A 25,511-nucleotide genomic window follows, 5' to 3' on the forward strand; every position below is an offset into this window, starting at 1 on the left:
CCCCGGGAAAAATATATCGTCTGTCCACTCTATCTGTTGCGCTTGTAATCTTATAAACGTCCATCCAGTCTCACCCCAGCCTGCGCCGCTCTGGAGAAAACAACAAAGTTTGTCCAGCCTCTCGTTATAGCTCAAAGTGACCTGTCACAGGAATACCGTCTTCCAGGGGTTACCACACAACATACCCAGGCAAGGGTTAACACAAGATATTCCAAAACCCACTCTTATGGATTATACGATGTGACAGCCACACACATTCGTTGTGGATCCGTGTACCGATGATCAACCCACTCTTGTGGGCATAGGAGAGTTCCAAGCCTCAGCTGTGACTAACTGAAGCGATCAGCTTTTCCAGTCTCTCTCTCTCTCTCTCTCTCTCTCTCTCCCTCTCTCTCTCTCTCTCTCTCTCTCTCTCTCTCTCTCTCTCTTTAGACTGGCTGACTGCCTGTCTGCAGATCGCTCTCTCTCAATTATGGTTCAGTCCACAGTCAGCGAAGTCAGCCTGTGACTGACGTCATTGCCCCGCCTCCTTGGAATCTGAGATCCCTCTGATCATCGACACTGTTCAGGGTTTTGCATTTAACAGTGTACTGTCTCATACATTCGACCTACCGAGCTGCCAAGATGATCATCACTAATCAAATCACACTGAGATTTCTCAGGTCCTGCCAAGTGCACAAGTACGGGAAGGTACAGGTACAGAGAAACACTGACTTGTGGCAGCATCACAGGCAAGTACATTCAGATAACACACGGAACACAAATTATACGATTCTCTGTCAGTAACAATCTGTAAATATGATTTCAGTCATTAACAATATATAAAATACATTGTCTCATGATCAATATTAAAATGTGCATTTTGTGTCAACAACAGACTTGGAAATGTTGAATTTGGTCCCTGTCTCCATTCCTCCTGTAATCCACAACCAGCTCCTGTCTTTTTGTCACAATGAGGGAGATGTTGTTTTCTTGTCGGGGTGATGACTTCTTCTCTGTCGGCTGCCTCGTTATTATTTGAGATTAGGCCAGTCAGTGTAGTATAGACAGCAAATTTAATTAGCAGATTGGAGCTGTGGGTGGCTATGGAAGTCATGGGTGCACAGAGAGTAAAGGAGAGGGCAAGGTGTCACTCCTGTGGGGTATATGTGCTGAGGGTCAGAGAGACAGAGGAGATGGAGCCCACTGTTACCACCTGCCGGCGATCTGACAGGAAGTCCAGGATCCAGCTACACAAAGCAGGGTGAAGGCCGAGGTCTCTGAGCTCCTTGTCGATACTTCACGCCTTTGTATGGCTACTGCTCTGCCCATGACTGCAAGGAACTGCAGAGAACTTTGGAGAGCAGAGAACATCAGAGAAACAAACCGCCACTCCATGGACTCTTCCTACACTTCCCCTCCCTCGGAAAAGCAGGCTATGTACTCAAAGATCCTCACAACCTGGACATTCTTGCTGCAAACCCGCTCCCCCATCGGGGAAGAGATACAAAAGCCTTAAAGCGCGAACCACCCGGCTCAAGGACGGCTCCCTGTCTGTGTTTATAAACCAAATGAATGATAAAATGGACTCGGCCTCACAATGTAACTCGACGTGACCCTGCACCATATGTCTATCTGCAATGCACTTTCTCTGCAGCCATAATGCTTTGTTACAGTTACTGTTTAGTCGTTTTCATTTTTTTAAATTTTTAGAATCTTTTTTATTGGTACAGAATCTTGTACAGCTATAAAATGATACAAAACTTCAATAGATTAATATGTATGCAATTAATAAAGCTGATAAAAACTGATCGTAAAATATAAAATTGGAAATTATTTACATATATATAAAAGTATTTGGAAAAAAAGGAACCCCATCTAACTAGGGGGAAAAATCCAATAACTACACACATTTGACCATCATCTAAATATGAAAATAAGAAACATCAACCGCCATTTCGTATTTATAAAAAAAATAAATTTGGAAGGAAACCATACAGAGTAATTCAAATTAAATGATAATATTTGGCAAATGAACCCCATCTTCTTTCAAATTCGAATCGAGGATCAAAAGTTCTACTTCTATGTTTTTCCAAACTAAGACATAACATTCCCTGAGAAAACCATTCAATTAATGTAGGGGAAGAAATATCTTTCCATTTTAATAAAATAGCCCTTCTTGTCAGTAGTGTAACAAATGCAATTACATGTTGATCTGAAGCTGAAATACCCTGAATATGATGTGGAGCTATTCCAAATAGAACAGTCAATCTATTAGGTTGTAAATTAATTATCAGAGCTTTAGAAATTGTCGAAAATAAAGATTTCCAAAACGATTTTAATGAAGAACATGACAAGAACATATGTGACAAAGAGCTAATTGAGTTTTACATCTATCACAGCATTTGTCTATACTAGGAAATATTTTAGATAGTCTCTCCTTTGTTAAATAATAACGGTGAACAATTTTAAATTGAATTAAACGATGGTGGGCACATACAGAAGAAGAATTTACGTTTTTCAAAACTCGAAGCCAATCTTCATTAACAAAGGCCATATTAAGTTCTCTCTCCCAATCTTATTTAGTCTTTAGTGATAGGTTCTCCTTTTGTAACAAAAATAAATTATAAATTCTGCTAATGGAACCTTTCACTAAGGGATTCGATTTCAAAATGTTATCCAACAAATCAGATTCTTGTAAATATGGAAACTTAGGTAAATATTGCTGTTAAAAATGTCCAATCTGAACATATTGCTGAAAATGTGTATGAGCGAGAGAAAATTTGTTAAATAACTCTTCAAAGGTCATCAATCGACAATCACAAAATAAATCTGTAAAAGAATGGATCCCGTTATTTTTCCATAGGAGAAAAATTGGGTCAGATGTTGAAGGTTTAAATGAAAAGTTTCGATATAAAAAACTGGACAACTTAAATTGTTTAAAATTTTTTAAAAAACGAAACTGAACCCAAATCCGTAGGGATTGTTTAATAACCGGGTAAAGATTTAAATTTGGAATTTTAGAGAGCTGTAAAGGTAATGGAGCTCCTAAAATTGAAGTTAAATAAAATTGTTTAACAGCTTTTAATTCCAAATCAACTCATAATGATTTTTGGTTCCTATCAAGCCAATATAACCAAAAACATAATTGTCTAATTTTCACAGCCCAATAATACAGTCTTAAATTAGGAAGTGCAAGTCCAGCATCTTTTTTAGATTTGTGTTATTGATACTTATTAATTCTTGGTCTCTTATTGGTCCAAATAAAGGAAGAAATAAGAGAGTCAATTTGATCGAATTTTTTTAGTTAAAAAGATAGGTATATTTTCGAAAATATATAAAAATCTAGGTAAAATCATCATTTTCACAGCATGAATACGACCTATTAAAGAAAAAGTAAGTGGATTCCATCTAGAAAATAGCTGCTTCATGGAGTCCAATAAAGGAACTATATTCGCTTTATAGAGATCTTTATGTTTTTTAGTAATTATAATACCTAAATATCTAAATGTATTAACAATTCTAAAAAGAATATCATCATATATACTAACATGGGCATTTAATGGAAACAATTCGCTTTTATTCAAGTTAAGTTTATATCCTGAAAATGTACCAAAATCTTTAAGTGTTTCCAAAAGATTAGGAATTGATTCCTCAAGGTTTGAAATAAAAACCAAAAGATCATCTCCATAAAGAGAAATCTTATGTATGGTTCCATTCATAGAGATACCGAAAATATTTTCAGCTTCACGTAGTGTTATAGATAAAGGCTCCAATACAAGTTTCAAAAATTAAAGGGCTTAATGGACATTCCCGTCTAGTGCCACGAGGAAGTGAGAAAAAAAGAAGACCTGCAGTTATTAGTAATGACAAGCTCAAAGGCAGCTTCCTGTCTGTGTTTATCAGCCAAATGAATGATAAAATGGACTCGGCCTCACAATGTAACTCGACGTGACCCTGCACCATATGTCTATCTGCACTGCACTTTCTCTGCAGCCATAATGCTTTGTTACAGTTATTGTTCTGTCGTATATCAGCTCAATGTACTGTTGTAATGTATCGATCTGTGTGGATGGTACGTCAGGCAAGATTTTCACTGTAGCTCAGTACGTGATGATAATAAACAAATTCCCCATTTTAATTGTGTGGAAATGTTAGACAGACTGAGCTTCTGCTCTGGAACCACAGAAGGAAACTGAACTGTTTTCATTTCTGAACTGAACTGAACTGTTGTCCAGCCTTTCGTTATAGCTCATGCCCTCTAATCCAGGCAGTATCCTGGGAAACCTCTTCTGCGCCCTCTCCAAAGCCCCGACATCCTTCCGAGAATGGGGGAGACCAGAACTGCATGAAACACTCCAGATGTGGTCTAACTAGTTTTATAAAACTGTTGTTACGAACTGTGACGTTTTAGAAACGAACCAACAACAATAGAATTCACAGTGGAGTCTGGTTTTGATGTTAAAACCACTTTCTTTATGAGTATCTACTTGTCATATAGTAACTTAACGAAGTAAAGGAAAGTTTACACTGTTAGACGAGTTAGCTATGGGACATTGGAAAAAAAATGTTGAATTTCCCCATGGGGATGAATAAAGTATCTATCTATCTATCTATCTATCTATCTATCTAAGTGCCTATATGTGTAAATATAACTCCCAGACTATCCACCCTGAGGGAATAAATCTCAGAGTCTTGAGGTGGTAAAGTAGGATAGTTCAGTAATCCACGGAATAAATGACGGGAAAGAGATATTTGTAATCCAGGGTGAAACGTAGAGAAACGGCTGTTACTTCAAAATACCGTCGTCGAAGTTCTTATCCGTTGAATCCGTCCACATACGAGTTATCAGCGAAAATGACCTGTCACAGGAATACCGTCTTCCAGGGGTTACCACACAACATACCCAGGCAAGGGTTAACACAAGATATTCCAAAATCCACTCCTATGGATTATACGAAGTGACAGCCACACACATTCGTTGTGGTTCCGTGTACCGATGATCAACCCACTCTTGTGGGCATAGGAGAGTTTCAAGCCTCAGCTGCGACTAACTGAAGCGATCAGCTTTTCCAGTCTCTCTCTCTCTCTCTCTTTAGACTGGCCGACTGCCTGTCTGCAGATCGCTCTCTCTCTCTTATGGTTCAGTCCACAGTCAGCGCTGTCAGCCTGTGACTGACGTCAATGCCCCGCCTCCTTGGAGTCTGCGATCCCTCTGATCATCGACACTGTTCAGCAAATCTAATTAGCAGATTGGAACCCGCCACTGCAGCCCCACAGTGCACTATGTACTGATTGCAAAGCTACGAAATTGCATGTGAATAGCCTCCCCCAACTCCACTCTTTCTGCGTCAGCAGCTGACTGGGGCACCTTATATCTCGCTGCCTCCGCCAGGACATTAAACTGTGAACAACTGTGGTCAGGGACTGATCTCTGGGGTACTCCAAACGCTACCTCCTTCCAGTCTGAAAACGACCCACTCATCCAGCCACACACTACCGGCAGTTTATCGATCTCCAACGAAAAAGCCTAATCACCTACTCCCAATGTTCAATAGCATTGCTGACTCTGAATTTACCACCGTCAAATGCCGGGAGGGACATAATAATCAGAAAGTCTCTATCACAGCCGTGTAAATAAAATGTGATCTCAGTCGGTGTGTGGAGCATGCTCAGAATGCGAAAGAGACAGACAAACTGAGCCAAGTCACAGACTGATGAAGGGGAGGAATGATCCATTTTGATACAGAGAGGGAAGCAGAGAGTTTGATATTGTCCCTGATGCCGGAACTGCGGTCAGTTTGAAGATGAAGTATTATTTCTCCAAATTGTTTGGAGCTGTGACAGTGTTTTTATCAGAAGGCACTATGGGGACTAAAATTACCTGAGTTGAAATGTTGTCCTTCCCCTCATGGCATTGCATGGAGTAGACGTGTTTCTCGAACAGCTTCGTTCTTTTTAAGTTACTGAATCCAATCTGCGTTGATGTCTCGTGCTAAAACTTCTGGAAAAAAGAAGAGGATCCTTCTGTGACTGTGGAAGCTATTGCGGAGCTAATTCGGAAGCTCAGAGCGAAACGTCTGAACCACATTCGGATGTGTGTTTAAAGGTTACCACAGAGCTTAAACGAATTGAGATTCTGCTGCAGACTATTCAAAACACTTTGCAGGAACAGACTACTCAGATTCAGGAACATGAAGATGCTTTAACGAGACTCGATACTAAGACGGATGAGTTGGGGAAGTTCGGAGATAAACAATCGAAAATCGTTGAATCTCTAAGACGAAAGATTGTTGCCTTGAGAATAGATCAAGAAGGAACAATATACGTATTTTGGGTCTTCCTGAGTTGGTCGAAGGCAATCGACCTTCAGAATTTTTTGCAAAGCTGTTGGCTCGTATGTTTTCTGATGTTTTGGAGACTCCGCCTAGAATAGCCCGGGCACACCGAGCCCCAGTGTTTAAATCCTCTTCTCAGCAGAAACCTCCACCTGTGATCATTGCGTTTCTTGAAAAGAAAAGTTACTATAATTCGCCATCTTGTCCGTTAGGTATGATTAACTTTGAAGATGATAAGATAAGGCTGGTCGTTGATTATTTGCCCGGGGTATTAAATGAACGTTTTATGTATAAAAAAAAGTCATGGCTGCGTTATATAACGAAGGTTATAAACCTTCACTAAATTACCCCGCTCGTCTCAAGAACATTTTGAAAAATGAAATGTTGTCCTTCATCCACTGACAAGCTTTGTAAACTTTTAACTGTGTAGAAAAGTCAAAGGATTTGTCTATGGGACTCACAAACACAACAGCTCGTTAGTTCCGCTGTATCTGTCAGTTCACCAGCGCTTGAATGCCGCCGATCCTTGAATGTGGAGGCGGAGATGCTGGAGAAAGCAGCGCCTCACTCGCTAAAAGGAGAGCTCGAACACGTGTCCATGTCAGTGATCTGATTGGATACATTGCCATGACGTTATAGCACCGTGACGTCATTCACTGACTCTCATTTCGGAAGGGGTTCATCCGGCCATCGCAGATACACGGACAACTTCGCACTGGGAAGCGGCCGTTCACCTGCTCCGTGTGTGCGAAGAGACTCATTCAGTTAACCCACCTTGTGATGCTCAGGTGAGTTCACAATAAATAGAGGCCACATTTCTGTCCGGAGTGAGCAAAGAGTTTTACTCAATCATCACAGCTGCTGCAACACCAGCAACTTCACATCAGGGAGGAAGTTCAAATCAGCTCCGTGTTAAATGTTTAACCATCACGGTGACTGAAGGCAGCTGCAGGTTCATGAGGGACTGTTACTGTCAGATTCTGCAGTTCTTGCGGCTGCTCATCACACCCAGGACTGAACCCTGGTCACTGAGCATTGGAGGAGTCTGTTCTGCTGATGTTAGACTTAAACTAGACTGGCGTTTAATACAGTGGATCTGTGAAAGATAAATCAGATTTTATCAAATCCCGTGTGTCAGGTACTTACTGTCTCTATCACACTCAAAACGTACACGAGAGAGGCCACTCGGCCCATCAGATCCTTACCCATGTTTCTGTTCCATATCAGTTTATGAAAATCTACCCCTGCCGTTCCCCTCTCACTCTCCCTGTGTGACAGGTTGCAACTAGTCACCACTCCGTGGGATCGAAGATTTCCCTTGTATTTCATAGAATCATAGAAATCTTCAACACATTACAGACGCTTTGGCCGACATTGCTGTGCCGACCATGTAACTTACTCTAGAAACTGCCAAGAATTAAACTACCGCATAGCCACCTATTTTCCTAAGCTCCATGTACCTATCTAAGGGTCTCTTAAAAGACACCATTGTATCCGCCTCTACCACCGTCACTGGCAGTGCATTCCACACACACACCACTCTGCTTAAAAAACTGATCTGTGACATCTCCTCTGTACCTACTTCCAAGCAGCTTAAACCTATTCCCCCTCGTGTTAGCCATTTCAGCCCTGGGAAAAAGCCTCTGGCTATCCACACGACCAATGCCTCTCATCATCTTATATACCTGCATGAATTCCCTGCATGATTTTCTCCGGGCTGAATAAGACGATGAGCTCACTGTGGTTGAGACGTTCTTCAGGGCTCTGGACGAAGTTGGTTAAACTCCTTCTTCCCCGCTCTTTTCAACGTTTTGGGTCATTTTCACCAATTTTAAAGGACTGTGCCTCAGACAGCTGGGTTGTTGCAATTGTTACGTACCAGCAGCAACAGATCACTAATGGAGTCTGGTTTCGATGTTAAAACCACTCTCATTAGTATCTGCTACAAATATAAAAGATTAAATGAAATAAACAGTTTATTTGCGTATATACAGCTCCCGAACTATCAAGCTTGAGAAACAATGCTTAAATTCTTAAGATGATAAAGTGGAAAAGTTCAGTAATCCACGGAATAAATGAGTGAGAGGAGAGATTTGTAAATCCACACGAAGTTGTGGAGAGAAGGCAATTACGAAGAATTCCACACACATTCCACGCTGGGTAAACGAAATAACAGTCGCCGAAGATCTTATCCGTCGATTCGTTCCGAAATCCACTTAGAAATATCACCAGGTGACAGTGGCAGGAATATCGTCTTCAAGTCGTTACCACAGAACACCCCGATTCCAGGTAAGTGCCAACAAAAGTGATACCACAGGATACTCCAACAAATCCACACATATGGATGATACGAAGTGACAGTCACACATCCGTTGTGCACTGCGTGCCGATGATCAACCCAATCTTTTGGGCATAGCAGTGACCAGCTGAAGTCTCTCTCACTCTCTCTCTCTTCCTCTCCCTCGCCCCCGCCCCCCACTGTCTCTGCTGCAGCGCGTGTGTGACGTCACAGCCCCGCCTCACGCAGGCACTTAAAGCGACACTCACAGTAAACGAATCTGCGATCTCGCAACACAATGTACCTCTAAAGTCTGACAGCAGACTAGCAAGTGAAACTTCGGTGTTGCAGAATCAGAAACCAAAGATTTGCCAGCCTGAGTCAGGGCTTTGGGGCTCCAGAGAGAGAATGGTCTAGAGTTTACGAGGAGGAAGAGGAAGAGGAAACAGACCAGCAGGATATGGCTACAAAAGGAAGATCAGAAAAATTTGGAAACTGGTTGACCCAAAAAAAAAGATGGTTAGTTTCTGCAAAATACTGGTGGTAATCAAAAGATCAGGCAACAATTGTGGAGAGGAATAAATAAACAACTTTTAGACCGAGCCTCTTCAGCATACCTAGACTGTGTACTCCGCTGCTTAGTTGCTGCCTGAGCTGCAGAGTTCCTCCAGCATTTTGTGTGTGAGCGTCTCTGTATGTCCAGCAACTGCAGAATCTCCTGTTTTATATCTGCATTTTACTTTGGCATTAGATACACGTTGATATTGAGTACATTGTTTACGTGAGCCGCTTTCTGCGTTAAAAGAGCTGCAGATTTTTTCGATACACCCGAAAAAAAATGAGATATGGACATTGAACCGGTGCTTCAAGAAATGTTTAATGGCACCGTTATTACCCATAGGTCCCTGCGGTAATAATGTTTGTCAGGCACTGAAGAACTGATGAACTGCGCAGGCGTCAGGCTGATGATGTCCCCGAGTATCACGCATGCGTGCAGAACACAGAAGGCTTTTAAAATGTCGGATGCAGGTAAGAGCGATTCTCTGTGTTTTTATCTTAAACTCCGACTTCGGGACGATTCCTGTGAATTTCTGACACCGTGGCCTGCAATCCCGGGACAGTCCTGCCCTCTTCCCTGTCTCTCAGCCCCACGATCCGTACACGGACCCCGGGGAGCTTCCGGCTGATGAGGGAATGGAAACCGATGGATCTCTCAGACAGAGCTGAGCTCCACCTATCTAAATGCAAGGATTAGGAACTGGGAGAAAGGGAACAAAACCCATCTGTGGACACTTTCTGGAGGTCCCAGATACGTATGTTCCACGACCACTGGACTAAGTGTGTAAATGTAGGAGGGGACTATGTTGAAAAATAGATGTGCTAGATTTTCTAAAATTGACTCCTTCAACCTTAGGCCACAAACTTATCTATCACCCCTTTTATATAGGGAAAAGCAGTATAACATTAGATGATCATCACCATAAGATGAAAGTTTAAATCTTAGCCTTTGTTTTAAATTAACACTTAGTCTTTCCTGTGATTAGAAAATAGGAATCTTGGCTAAATTACCAGACATAAAGTATGGTGAGGTACAGTGCTAGCATTGTAGATTAGCAAGGATTCTACTTTGGGTTGGACTTCCAGAGTACACTTACTGGATATCCACAGGACAGTATTGTTGAAGACTAAGACAGTACTTTCAAATAGAATTGGAAAGGAAATGAGAGCTTTTACCACCTGGTCATTTGCCACCTCTTCTTGTGATTCTGCTCCTAAATGTGAAGACATGGAGAAGTGAGTTTAAAATTATGCCATCGAACTGGTTGTAAGAATGGACCACACCTATTGGTCCTCATTTGCTTTATTCAGAGCCTTGTCAATAGCATGAATAACTGAATAAACATTTCATTAGAATGGGGTGGATTAAACTGAATATATAGGATCTTTAAATTATACCCCTTCCCACTTATTATTTTTGCTGGAAAATAGATTTTGAAATTCTAAGTAATCCTGACTAAAGTGTAATATGGTTTTTAAAAAAGCTCAAGGTCAAATAAGTGTGAAACATTTGTAGAGCATTTTATAGGAAGGGACATTAAAGACATTCATCATTCATGCTGATTTTTCCTCCCAGCACTGCCGCAAATACACAAACCACCCCACCTCCCTTCAGATCTACTCCGGGCTGTGGCTGATGAACCAGTCAAGATTAGCAGTTCACCATCTGTGGGAAAAATTGAGTCCAAATACCTAATAAGTTTGGGATGTGTATATTCATCTCCCAATTTATGATGTAGGAGCATTGATATTATGCTGCTTTGTATGTAAAATATACAATCCTCTTTGTTCAAATCTTTATTAGCTAGTGAACTTACAAGTTTGCTTCAGGGAGTTAAGCAATTTAATTTTAAACAATAGCATGAATTGATAAATGTTACCAATTTTAAATAGCAAAAAGTTTATAGTATATTTTTTCCTGGGAAAAAGGCTTTGGGTCCGAAGTTTGAATAGTGTTATGATGTGACTGCATTTTTCGAAAGAAAAGAACAAAAATTGTAGTTATCCAAATGTAGAAAGGTTAATCCTACATTAAATGTGAATTGTGATTAAGAGATCCAAGATAATGTGTATTTAATAAAATAATTTAAATCAAATTATTGCTTTAAATCTACATTATACATTCAAGAATGCATTTTAGGTAGCTCAACACCTCATGCAGGTCAGTCAGGTATCTCTGCTCCCTCTAAACTTGCACGTTTCTGTTTCCCAGATGCTTTTGAAACTTACTTTGACCTTATTTTCTGAGCTTCTTTTAAACTTGCAGGTTATGTGGAATGCATCATTCTATAATGTGATGTCTAAAAACAGTGATTTGGAAGTGAGGTATGATGTACTAATATGAGAACATCTAATAATACAGAAAATCTGCTCGTCCGACACCCAAGACCCAATCATGGCAGGTTCACTAAATTTTACTGTGGTTAGTCACAGGTTTGGAGGGCTGTCACCTGAAAGTAATGATCATTAATCACCATCAATGTTACATAGTTCACACTAAAAATAAAAGCACAAGGGAGAAATCGGCCTCTGCAGCACCTTTTTTTTAGAGTGCTCAGTGGTTCATTTGAAATCAGGTCCAGAATTTACCTGCACTTCTGATGGGAAATCTGTGGCATGTGTTTCTGACAAACATACACCCAAAAAATGTTATGAGTCAATGCACCGTGGATTGAAAGCCAGCACTTTTGAACGGTGTGCTTCAGCCTATTCTGTTTCAATCTTTATGAAACGTGAAATAATCTGAAAGGTCTAGAACTTGATAGAGGGCTAAAAGATTATGAGAGGCATAGACGGGGTGGATAGTCAGTACCTGTTTCCCAGGGCACCAATAGCAAACACCAGAGGGTATATGTACGAAATTAAGGGAGGGAAGTTTAGGGGAGACAACAGGGGTAAGGTTTTTTTTTACACAGAGGGTTGTGAGTGCCTGGAATGACTTGCCAGGGGTGGTGGTGGAGGCTAAAACATTAGGGGTATTTAAGAGCCTCTTGGACAGGCACATGGATGAAAGAAAAATGGAGGGTTACGGGGTAGTGTGGGTTTAGTTCGTTTTTTTAAAGTTTATATGGGTCGGCACAACATGGAGGGCTGAAGGGTCTGTACTGTGCTGTAGTGTTCTATTCTATGGCTCTAAAATCTTTTACATCACCAGTTGAGAAAATCATCTTTGTTCTACCTCCAATCACAAAGCGGAAATCTGCAGATGCTGGAAATCCAAGCTACACACACAAAATGCTGGAGGAATTCAGCATTAGTACTCTTTTCCATAGATGCTGCCTGGCCTGCTGATTTCCTCCAGCATTTTGTTTGCATTGCTTGTTCTACCTCCTCTCGGTCTGCACTTTTCTACCAGTGAGAACATGCTTCCACCAATTCTGTCTGGCTACATAATGATATCAAACACCTTTGCCCTGGCCAACAAGTAGCTTTCACATCACAAATGTGCCAGACTCAGTGAGACAGAGTACCGCCCTTCCCTTCATATTCATTGGCATTACCATCACTGAGTTCACCACCGTCAGTCACCTGGGTGAGACTTCAGGGGAACTATTTATGTACAATACTGTGTGTCTTGTGGTGATGTAAGAGTTGCTGGAGAAGAAGTGGAGTGATATTTGGAAATCTGAAATTTAAAGCATCATTTAGCAAGAAAATCACAAATAGGTGTTAACCTGTTACATAGGTTGTATGAGAGTGCAGATGAACTCAATCAAGCCCAGAGGAGATCAAAGTTCTTACTGACAGTGATTTGCTCGCTGTTGAAATGAATACTTCTCTATATAAAATTCAGTTTGCGCATGTTGTTGTCACTGGGTAAAAATTGTACAGCACAAGATTTTTGCACACACTGGTCATTACAAATTAGAGGGGACATTGGTGGGAAGGCAGGGAGACCTCCAGTGTCCCTGATGCCCTCACATAGAAGGTATATATCCAGCTGCACTTTAAGGAGTTGGAGTTGGAAATGGATGAATTACGCATCATCCAAGCGTCGGAGGGTGTGATAGGTATGACGTGCAGAGAGTTGAGTTACACCCTAGGTGCAGGACACAGGAAACTGGGTGAGAGTCAGGAAGGAGAATGAGGTTAAATAGCCATCACAGAGTACTCTTGTTGCCATCTCATACAACAACAGGTGGACACTTTACAAACTGATGGGGGGGATTACCTGGCAGAGGAAAGTCAAAGGGGGTGATAGGGGATTCGTTAGTTAGGGGAACAGAACTAGAAAGGGACTAATATCCTAGTGGCAAGGCTTGCTAGTGCTTCCCTGTGGGGTGGGTGGTTAAACTAAAGTTGCAGGGAGGATTGGAGCCAGAATGACAGAACAGATAGTGGAGAGGGTGAATTGAATTGAATTGAATTTATTACATACATCCTTCATATACATGAGTTGTAGAAATCTTTATGTTACATCTCTGTCTAAATGTGCAATGTGAAATTTATAATAGTTTATAATAAATAGTATGTACAACAGGACAGTCAGGATAAATAAAAGTACAATTGTATCAGCATGAATTAATCAATCAGAGGGCCTTGTGGAAGAAGCTGTCCCTGGGCCTGTTGGTCCGGGCTTTCACGCTGTGGTACCGTTTCCCAGATGGTAGCAGCTGGAACAGTTTGTGGTTGGGGTGACTCTGGTCCCCAATGATCCTTTTTACACAGTGGCCCTTTTTACACATCTGTTTTTGTCAATGTCCCGAATAGTGGGAAGTTCACATCTACATATGCGCTGGGCTGTCCGCACCACTCTCTGCAGAGTCCTGCAACTGAGTGAAATACAGCACCCATACCGGACAGTGATGCAGCCAGTCAGGATGCTCTCAATTGTGCCCCTGTAGAAAGTTGTTAGTATTTGGGGCCCCATCCCAAACTTCCTGAACCGCCTGCGGTGAAAGTGGTGCTGTTGTGCCTTTTTCACCACACAGCCAGTATGTACAGACCAGGTGAGATCCTCGGTGTTGTGTATGCCAGGGAACTTAAAGCTGTTCACCCTCTCAACCCCAGATCCTGGGTCAGCCTGTCCCCATTACTCCTGTAGTCTACAGCCAGCTCCTTTGTTTCAGTGACATTGAGGGCAAGGTTGTTTTTTTGACACCAAACAGATGTCGTTCAGACCTCAGGGCATGAAATTATGATATTGTAGCCATTACTTGGACTTGCTTGCGCCCAACAGTCTGAGGGATTTCAAGGAACAAATCTGTAGAGAGATTATGGACTATGCCAAGAAACAAAGGTTGATAAAGTGAGTGATTTTAACTTTCCATTTATTGACTGGACTCCTAGGCTGTAAAAGGACTAGATGGGGTAGAGCTTATCAAATCTACCTTAATCAGTACGTAAAATTCCCGATGTAGAAGTGTGCAATAAGCTATTGGGAAGTGATCTAGGGCTAGTGACAGAAATTAGTGTATGGGAACACTTTGTATCTACTGATCATGAGATTCCAAGTAAATACAGAAAAACAGAGGCCTGGGCCTCTCTTGAGATTCTAAATTGGAGAAAGGCCAATTTTTATGATATTTGCAAGGATTTGACAAGCGTTAATTGGGACAGGATGTTTTTTAGCAAAGGAATACTTGGTAAGTGGGAGTTCTTCAGAAGTGAAATTTTAAGGGTGTAGAGTTTGTACGTGCCTGACAAAATAAAAGTTGAATGGTAACTAGTGCAGGGAATCTTGGTTTTCAAGAGATATTGAGGCCCTGGATATCTCGTTCCTCTAAATGCCGCGGACTGTTGGGTGCAACCAAAACTCATTAATGACAACCATTTCATAATTCCACTCCCGAACTCATCTGACTTTCCTTTAGTTGTCTTCTGTTGGATTCTAAAAGCTTCCGAATGGTCTTTTGCTCTTTTGTTTGCCCTCTCCTCTGATTTTATGTTGGTTTTGGATTCTCATTTAACCCACGGTTGTGCCCTGCTGCCTTTCCAATGCTGCAATGTCATTGGGATGTATCGATCACTCAGCTCTCGAATTGCTCCCAGAAACTCCAGCCATTGCTGCTCCATTGTCACTCCTACCTTTTCCCTTCCAAACAAGTTTGGCCAGCTTCTCTGTCACAGAAACATGGAGAAGTTCAGTGGAGAAACAGGCTATTTGGCCCATTTAGTCAATGCCAAAAACATTTAAGCTCTCTAATGCAACCACCTGCACTGGGATCATCACCCTCCATACCCCTACCATCCAGGTACCAATCAAACTTCTCTTAATGGTGAAGTCGAGCTCATATTCACCACTAGTGCTGACATCTCAGTCTACACTCTCACGACCATTTCAGCAAAGAACTTTTCCAAATGTTCCCATTAAATTTTCACCTTCCCCACTTACCCATGACCTCTGGTTGTCGTCCCACCCAACCTCAGTGGAAAAAGCTGCTTGCATTTACCCTATCTATACCCTCATAATTTTGTTTACTTCTAACAAATCCTCAAAGCAATGTATAATTTCCTTGTTTATGCTTAGAGCCTTTTTTAGGTGTATAAGATGATGAGGGGCATTGAGTGTGTGGATAGCCAGAGGATTTTTTCCCAGCGTTAAATGGCTAACAGGAGGGGGCATAGTTTTAAGGTGCTTGGAAATATATGCCGAGGGGATGTCAGGGGTAGGTTTTTTACACAGAGAGTGTTGGATGTGTCGAATGCACAGCCAGCAGTGGTTGTCGAGGCGGATACAACAGGGACTTTTAACACTCTCTTAGATAGTTACATGGAACTCAGAAAAATAGAGGGCTATGCGCTAGGGAAACTCCAGGCAGTTTCTAGAGTCAGTTACATAGTCGGCACAGCACTGTGGGCCAAAGGGTCTGTAATGTGCTGTAGATTTCTATGATTCTATGAAATTCAAGGGAAATCTCCAAACCCACGGAGTGGTGAATAGTGGGAAAGTTACTGGAACGTATGTGCAGGAATCGGAAATATAAGTATTTGGATAGATGTGGACTGATTAAGTATAGACAGCATGGCTTTGTGCATGGTAGGTCATGTCTAACCAGTCTTAGAGAGTCTCTCGAGGAAGTTATCAGGAAAGTGGATGAAGGCAAGGCAGTGGATGTTGTCTACATGGACTTTACAAAGGCACTTGACAAAGTCTCATATGGGAAGTTGGTCAAGAAGGTTCAGTCACTCAGCATTCAAGATGAGATAGTAAATTGGATGAGACACTGTCTTTGGGAGAAGCCAGAGTGTGGTAGCAGATGGTTGCCTCTCTGACTGGAGGCCTGTGACTAGTGGTGTGCCACAGGGATCAGTGCTGGATCTGTTGTGGTTTGTCATCTATATCAGTAATCTGGATGTTAGTGTGGTTAACTGAATTAGCAGATTTATGACCACCAAGACTGGGGGTAGTGGACAGTGAGGAAGACTATCATGGCTTGCAGTGCAATCTGGACCCCCTGGGAAAAATGGTTTGAGAAATGGAAAATGGAATTTAATGCAGACAAGTGTGAGTTGTTGCACTTTGGTATGACCTACCAAGGGAAGTCTTTCACAGTGACTGGTCGGGCACGGAGGAGTGTTTTAGAAGAAAGGGACCTGGGAATACAAGTCCTTAATTCACTGAAAGTGGTATCACAGTTAGATAGTGACGGAAAAAAAAGATTTTAGCCCTTTGGCTTTCATGAACCAAATACTGACAATAGATGGATATTATGTTGACTTGTAAAAGAGGCCTAATTTGGAGTATTGTGTGATGTTTTGGTCACCTACCTACAGGAAAGATTTAAAAGAGATTCAGAGATTTCAGAGAAAATTCACAAGGATGTTGCCAAATTTGGAGGACTTGGGTTATAAGGAAAGATTGAACAGGTCAGGACTTTATTCCTTGGAATGTAGCAGATTGAGGGGAGATTTGATTGTGATAGAGCAGCATAGATAGTGTAAATGCAAGCTGGCTTTCTCCACTGAGATGGGGGTGGAACTACAACCAGAGGCCATGGGTTAAGGGTGAAAGGTGAAATGTTAAGGGGAACATGAGGGGAAACTTCTTCACACAGACTGTCATCCGGCTGTGGAATGAGCAGCCAGCACAAGTGGTGCATACGAGCATGTTTTCAACATTTAAGAGGTTTGTGTTGGTACCTGGATGGTAGGGGTGGCAGTTTAAATAGTTCAGCACAAACTAGATGGCCCAAAGGGCCTGTTTCTGTGTTGTACTTTTCTACAAGAACCTGAAATATTACAAAAATTCACTCTAACCCCTTTTAACAGCTGTGCAGACCAACCATTCATCTCAGCAGGAATTTTTTTATATGGTGTTAAAACTGTAGCACTTTCGGTTAATAATACATAAAAGAAAATCCCAGATGCACATCCACAAAGACAATTTGCGTGAGACTGTTTCAGTTACTGTGGGGCCAGGCACCCATACTGCTTAGCAGGAACAGGGAATAATACCAATGGAGAGAGTCAAACTGAGCCAGGTCACAGATTGGAGACGGTAGAAATGCCCCATTCTTATAGAGACAGGAAGAGCATCAGGGAATTAATGGTCATTCCAGATACCCGCACTCTGCCCAGTCAGAAGATGATTTCTCTGTCCAATTTGGGTTGAACCTCACTGTAACAGTGCGATACCAGATCAAACCTTGGCAACTCAAGTGATCTCATCTGAAATGTTGTCCTACACCCATTGATGGATTTTGTAAATCTTTTCACAGGTTAAAAACGAGAAGGAATTTGTCTCCAGGAATCTCAAACACGGCACAACAGTTTTGTTGTCTCTGTCTAGATATTTAAGAAGTGGAGCAAGGGATTCAATCGACCACCCTTCCTGCTCAGACTGTGGGGAGGGATTCACTCGGTCATTTGACCAAATAGCAAGCCTGTCATTTTACAAAGGAGAAAGGCTGTTCACCTGCTCAGACAGCGGGAATGGATTCACTCGGTTATCACAATTGAAGGTACATCAGCAAGTTCACACTGGGCAAGGCCATTCATCTGTTCTGTGTGTGAGAAAGGATTCAGTCAGTCTTCCCACCTGCGGACACACCAGTCAGTTCACACCGGGCAGAGGCTGGTGATCTGTTGAATTTCTGAGAAAGGATTCACTCAGTCATTTGACCTAATGGCTCACCAGCGAGTTCACACTGGGGAGAAGCCATACACCTGTTCAGTCTGTGGGAAGGGATTCACTGATCCATCCAACCTACGGAGACATCAGCGAGTTCACACTGGGGAGAAGCCATTCACCTGTTTAGTCTGTGGGAAGGGATTCAATCTGTCATCTACCCTACAGAGACATCAGCGAGTTCACACTGGGGAGAGGCCGTTCACCTGCTCAGTCTGTGGGAAGGGATTCACTCAGTCATCCAACCTACAGGTACATCAGCGAGTTCACACTGGGGAGAAGCCATTCACCTGCTCAGAATGTGGGAAAGGATTCAGTGAGTTATCCAGCCTGCTGAGACATCAGCGAGTTCACACTGGAGAGAAGCCGTTCACCTGCTCAGAATGTGGGAAAGGATTCACTCAGTCATCCAGACTACAGAGTCATCATCGAGTTCACACTGGGGAGAAGCCGTTCACCTGCTCAGAATGTGGGAAAGGATTTACTGATTCATCCACCCTACAGAGTCATCAGCGATTTCACACTGGGGAGAAGCCGTTCACCTGTTCAGAATGTGGGAAGAGATTTACTCAGTCATCCCAACTACAGAGTCATCAGCGAGTTCACACTGGAGAGAGGCCATTCAACTGCTCAGTCTGTGGGAAGAGATTCACTCATTCATCCACCCTACAGAGACACCAGCGAGCTCACACTGGGGAGAAGCGATTCACCTGTTCAGAATGTGGGAAGAGATTCACTGAGTCATCCCAACTACTGAGTCATCAGCGAGTTCACACTGGGGAGAAGCCATTCACCTGCTCAGTCTGTGGGAAGAGATTCACTGATCCATCCAACCTACAGAGTCATCAGCGAGTTCACACTGGGGAGAAGCCATTCACCTGTTCAGAATGTGGGAAGAGATTTACTCAGTCATCCCAACTACAGAGACATCAGCGAGTTCACAATGGGGAGAAGCCGTTCACCTGCTCAGAATGTGGGAAGGGATTTACTCAGTCATTTGACCTACAGAGACATCAGCGAGTTCGCACTGGGGAGAAGCTATTCACCTGCTCAGAATGTGGGAAGAGATTCACTCAATCTTCCACCCTACTGAGACATGAGCATGTTCACACCGGTGAGAAGCCATTCAATTGCACAGAATGTGGGAAACGGTTCACTCTGTCATCCCACCTTCTGGAACACCAGCGAGTTCACACTGGGGAGAGGCTGTTTCCCTGCTCAGAATGTGGGAAGAGATTCACTCGGTCTTCCAGCGTACAGAGACATCAGCAAGTTCACACTGGAGAGAAACCATTTACCTGCTGAGAATGTGGGAAAGGATTCACTCAGTCATCCTGACTACTGGCACACCAGTCAGTTGTTATGAATCCCTAGGTTTTGTTTGCTGTGCACTGTCATTTTAAGAGAGAGAGAGAGATTAAGAAGGTGAATCAGTTTGACTCGCAGCTTGTTTACATCACTCCCAGCTTGTTTAGTTTTGACTGAGGACACAGACACTCAGAGTCAGACGGAGATGAATGAGGAAAAATGGAAGGATCAAAACAAGGGAAATAGGTGCCAAGGGTCACTGTTTGGAATTTTCCTATGCCCACAAGTGTGGGTTAATTATCGATTCAGCGTACATCGAATGTGTGGTTGTCACCTCGTTTAATCGATAGGAGTGGATCTGATTTGGGGTATCCTATGAAGACCACTATGTGTTAACCCTTGCCTGGGTGTGGTGTGGTAATTCATTTGAAGACGATACGCCTTGTGACAAGTCACTTTGGGTGGTAATTAGTATGTGGATTTGGAAGGATGACAGATAAAATCTACAGTGACTGTTCTCTTGTTTTACCACCATGGAACCTGTGGAATTCGACATATTTGCCTTCCCTTGACATTTACCCTGGATTACAAATATCTCTCTAATCACCTATTCTGTGGTTGAACTGAACTTTCATAATTTACCATCTCAAGACTCCAGACCTTGTTTCCCCCGAGCTCAATAGTTTTGGATTTATATTTACACACATATATACACATAACACTGTTAACTTTTGTTTATCTTGCTTAAGTTACTATATTTTAAGTAGATTCTAATAAAGATAGTTTTAACATCAATAGCAGACTCCAGGTGTAGACTCCACGAGGAAATGTGCAGATGCTGGAAATTCAAACACACACAAAATGCTGGTGGAACACAGCAGGCCAGGCAGCATCTAGAAGGAGAAGCACTGTCGACGTTTCAGGCAGTCCTGACGAAGGGTCTCTGCTTGAAACTTCAACAGTGCTTCTCCTTATAGATGCCGCCTGGCTTGCTGTGTTCCACCAGCATTTTGTGTGTGTTGTGCCAGGTGTAGTCTATTGGTGCTGATTCGTTTCTAAAGCTTTACGATTCATAACAAAATTGGGGCCTGCATCCGGGATATGAACAGCTATGGGGGCGTAGTCATTAATTATCGATTTCATTGGGGAAGTCCCTTTTGATTGATTTGTGTGTGGAAAATCAGCAGCGGATGCTGATTATTGTTTGGAAGCGGCAACTTCTGAGGCATTAGAGGATGCCAGACGGATTGAGTTGTTGAGTCTTGCTAAAACGTTAAAACTTGCTATGTTGAAATTGACAATGAGGAGGGCAGAGTTGCAGAGGATAACAGCTGAACATTATATACCTGAGGGTGTGTTTAAAGTGGAGGAGTTGGAGGTGTTTCCTGAAAGTAAACCTCGTGAGCTTGAGCTCCAGTACGAGTGAGAAAAATTAAAGATGGAGGCTGCGGAAAGGCAGAGGCAGTTTGAGGCTATAGAGGCAGAAAATCAGAGAGGAGGCAGAAAAGCAGAGGGAGGAAGCAGAAAGACAGAGGCTATTTGAGCTGGAAAAGATAGAGTGGTTGCAGCAAAGGGGTCTAGCGTTAGACTCTGGTGATAAGTTTGAGGCCAGTCAGGAAATTAAATTGGTACCTCCATTTGATGAGACAGAGGTTGATAAATACTTCCAGCATTTTGAGAAGGTTGCTTAGAATTTAAAGTGGCCAAAAGAGGGTTGGCCTATTCTCTTACAAAGTGTAATTAAGGGGAAGGCTCAGCAAGCCTATTCTGCTTTGACAGTTGATGAAGCAGCTGATTATGACATAGTGAAACAGGCTGTGCTCAAAGCTTATGAGTTGGTCCCAGAATCATACAGGCAAAAGTTCAGAAATTTGAGGAAATCTGTGAACCGGACATATGTAATTTGCTTATGAGAAGTCTGTGTGTTTTGATCGCTGGTGCACATATATGATGATATATATGGTGATGATAAATATATGATGAGTTTAATAGCTTGAAAGAGTTAGTTTTAATTGAAGAATTCAAAAGGTGTGCTCCTGATGACATAAAGACGTATTTAGATGAAAAGGATGCTGCCACTTTGCAGGAGTCTGCTAGATTAGCAGATGAGTTTGCTTTAACTCACAAGGTTAAGTTTACCCAGAAAAAGAGCTTCCAAAAGAGTAGCAGGGATCACCAGGGTAAACCAGAAATTACAGCTGGGACTAGTGACAAGAGTAAGGATGAAGGGAAGCAGTTGAAGGAGAAATTTTCTGGTCATACTTGTTACTATCGTAAGAAAGCTGGTCATATGATGGCTAATTGTTCTGTCCTGAAGAAGGAAAAGGAGGCAGTCCCAAATGCCTGTGATCAGTCTGTTGAAACACCTATAAACCCACAGGGTTCTGAACATTCTGTTGAGTCTCAGTTAAGGTCTGAGAGGTCTGACCGAGTTAAGAAGGGATTCGATCATTTTATGTCAGATGGGTTTGTATTAGTAAAGGAAGGGTCAACCCCGGTACCAATGAAAATTCTTCGAGTTACTGGGGATTCTCAGTCACTTATATCAGACAGCGTTCTAAAGTTTGGTGATGAGACTAACACTGGTGAGGTAAATCTTATTAAAGGCATTGGGGGTGGCATGGTTTCTGTGCCGTTGTACAAGTTAACTTTACTGTCAGGGTTGGTTTTGGGACCTGTTAAAATCGGATTATACTCCAGTTTATCATTGGAAGATGTTAGTTTGCTGTTAGGGAATGACCTAAAGTTGTTCCTGCAGTGCTGTTGACAACTAAGCCAACCACGGACGACCCACAGATGGATTTTAACATTTATCCTTCCTGCCCAGTAACTCGAAATATGGCTAAAAAGTCTGCCGACGCAGACAGTTCTGTGCAGCATGATTCTGATACCCCTGATAGCCAAAATTGGGATTCAGGTTATGATGACTTGTCAGGGACTTTTCTGCCTTCATTGTTTCAACAGGATTCAGGTCGTAAGTCTGATGAGAAAGATTTATCCCTGTGTAGGAAGAAGTTTATAGCAGAACAGAACCAAGACGCTGAGATTGAAGCTTTAAAGGAAACAACTCTCTGAAATGATGAGAATAAGAAAGTGCCAGTAGGGTATTATCTCAAGGATGGAGTGATAATGAGAAAGTGGAGGCCACCTGCTATACCAGTGAGTGAGGAATGGGAAATTGTTCACCAAGTTGCAGTTCCTAAAGTTATAGGGCTGAAATTTTAACTTTGGCCCGCAGTATGCCATTAGGTCGACATTTTGGAGTGAATAAAACTGTAAACAGGATTATGAAATAATTCTACTGGCCTAATTTGAGGAAAGATGTTGTGACCTTTTGCGGAACCTGTCACACTTGTTAAGTTGTGGGTAAACCTAATCAGGTCACGCCAGTAGCCCCACTCAGGCCTATACCTGCATTCGGTGAACCCTTTTTAACATTTATAGTGGATTGTGTTGGCCCATTGCCAAAGACTAAAGCTGGCCATCAGTATCTGCTAACTATTATGTGTACTGCATCCAGATTCCTAGAGGCAATACCTCTCAGAAATGTTAAAGCTAAAACTGTGGCGAAGGCTTTTTCCAAGTTCTTTACTTTATCTGGTTTTCCTAAAGAAATCCAGTCTGATTAAGGAAGTAATTTTACATCTGGATTATTCCAGCAGGTAGTTTATGAACTGGGAGCGAAACAAATTACATCGGCTGTGTACCATCCGGAATCACAAGGGGCTTTAGGAAGATATCATTCTGCTCTCAAAACAATGACTCAGACATACTGTGTTGAAAATGGAAAAGACTGGGATGAAGGAATAAATTTGCTTTTGTTTGGAGTAAGAGAGTCGGTACAGGAATCACTGGTCTTTAGTCAATTTAAACTTGTATTTGATCATAGAGTGAGGGGACCTTTGACCTTGTTAAAGGATCAGTGGATTGATGGGGATGTACTTGTTAACTTGTTAGACTTTGTTTAGAAGTTCAAGAATAAACTACACCAAGTTTGTAGTCCAGTGAGACAAAACTTAAAGATTTCTCAAAACAAAATGAAGTGTTGGTTTGATAAGTGGGCTTGAGAAAGAAAACACCAGGTGGGAGATAAGGTGCTTGCCTTATCTCCAATATTGATGAATCCACTTCAGGCGAAGTTCAATAGACCGCATGAAATAGTCTCTCAAATTAATGATCTGAATAATGTTATTAAAACACCCGACCAACGTAAACTAACACAGGTGGTACACATAAATATAATAAAGCCTTATTTTGACAAGCAGGCACCATCTGTGAGTGTTATTGTCAAAACATATGAATCTGGCAACCCTGAGAATGAAACAATTGACTCGTCTGAGAATTTTCACAAACCAGAGCTGGTCCCAGTTAGACTAATGAACTCGGTTGTTCCAGAAAACATTGTTAACAAGTTGGCTCATCTGCAGCCAAAGCAACAACAACAGCTGAAGGAATTAATTCTGAAGTTTAAAGATTTATTTCCCGATGTTCCCAGGCAAACCACGGTCGCAGAACATGATGTAGATATTGGTCAAGCCAAACCAATTAAACAACACCCATATTGCATGAACGTCGAAAAGTGTAAATTGGCTGAGCAAGGAATTGAATATATGCTGGCAAATGGTATTATTAGTCCTTCAGCATCAGATTGGAGCTCACCCCCCGTTATTGTGCGCAAACCTGATGGTAGTGTTAGGTTTTGCACTGATTATGACACCTTCTGAGTTGTATGAATACAATCTTTTGCCGTTTGGAATGAAAAACAAATGGTCCAGGATCAGTCCAGAGAACGTTTCATTCTGTAATTCGAGGGTTAGAACACACAGATACCTGTATTGATGACTTAGTCACAGGGAGTGACACTGGGGAAAAGCATATCTCTGCAGTAGAGAAGCCGTTTGACAGGCTTTCTCAGGACAACCTTACAGTTAGCTAAGAGTGAATTTGGCCATGCCACTGTGACCTGTCTTGGCTATGTTGTAGGTCAAAGCAAGTTGGCTCCTGTTCGGGCAAAAGTCCAGGCAATTTCTCAAGTTCCTATTCTGACTGCTGAGAAGGCTGCTGGAAGGTTTCTGGGAATGGATGGATATTACCATAAGTTCTGTAAGAACTTTGCTGCTATCGCTCTTCCTCTGACCAATCTCCTGAAGAAGGGTGAAAAGCTTGTCTGGGCCGAGCCTTGTCAGGATGCATTTGATCGATTGAAATTTATTATTTGAGATTAGGCCAATCAATGTAGTGTTGTCAGCAAATTTCATTAGCAGATTGGAGCTGTGGGTGGCAATACAGTGTCATGGGTGCACAGAGAGTAAAGGAGGGGGCCAAAGAGACAACCCTGTGGGTTATGTGTCCTGAGGGTCAGAGAGACAGAGGAGATGTATCCCACTCTTACCACCTGCCGGCGATCTGACAGGAAGTCCAGGATCCAGCTACACAAGGCAGGGTGAAGGCCGAGGTCTCTGAGCTCCTTGTCGATACTTCATGCCTTTGTATGGCTACTGCTCTGCCCATGACTGCAAGGAACTGCAGAGAACATCAGGGAAACAAGCCTCCCCTCCATGGACTCTTCCTACACTTCCCCTCCCTCGGAAAAGCAGGGCATGTACATAAAGATCCTCACAACCTGGACGTTCTTGCTGCAAACCCGCTCCCACATTGGCGGAGAGATACAAAAGCCATAAAGTGCGTAACACCAGGCTGAAGGACGGCTTCCTGTCTGCAGTTATAAGCCAAATGAAAGATAAAATGGACTCGACCTCACAATGTAACTCGACGTGACCCTGCACCATATGTCTATCTGTACTGCACTTTCTCTGCAGCCATAATGCTTTGTTACAGTGATTGTTCTGTCGTATATCAGCTCAATGTACTGCTGCAATGTATCGATCTGTGTGGATGGTACGTCAGGCAAAGTTATCACTGTAGCTCAGTACGTGATGATAGTAAACAAATTCCCCATTTTAATTGTGTGGAAATATTA

The 25,511-nt window shown here is 42.3% G+C and overlaps 1 protein-coding gene across 1 annotated transcript in view; it reads left to right on the plus strand.

Annotated features, from left to right (window-relative positions):
* Positions 1-18,168: 18,168 nt before the first annotated feature.
* Positions 18,169-25,511, plus strand: part of LOC140722100 (uncharacterized) — a 49,438-nt gene continuing 42,095 nt past the window's right edge. The window contains 2 exon segments of the mRNA XM_073036891.1: positions 18,169-19,215; positions 24,780-24,808. Of these exon segments, the coding sequence (XP_072892992.1) occupies positions 18,221-19,215; positions 24,780-24,808 (1,024 nt within the window). The 5' untranslated portion in view covers positions 18,169-18,220.

This window comes from Hemitrygon akajei, unplaced genomic scaffold (assembly GCF_048418815.1).
Source record: "Hemitrygon akajei unplaced genomic scaffold, sHemAka1.3 Scf000069, whole genome shotgun sequence".
Classification (NCBI taxonomy): Eukaryota; Metazoa; Chordata; class Chondrichthyes; order Myliobatiformes; family Dasyatidae; genus Hemitrygon; species Hemitrygon akajei.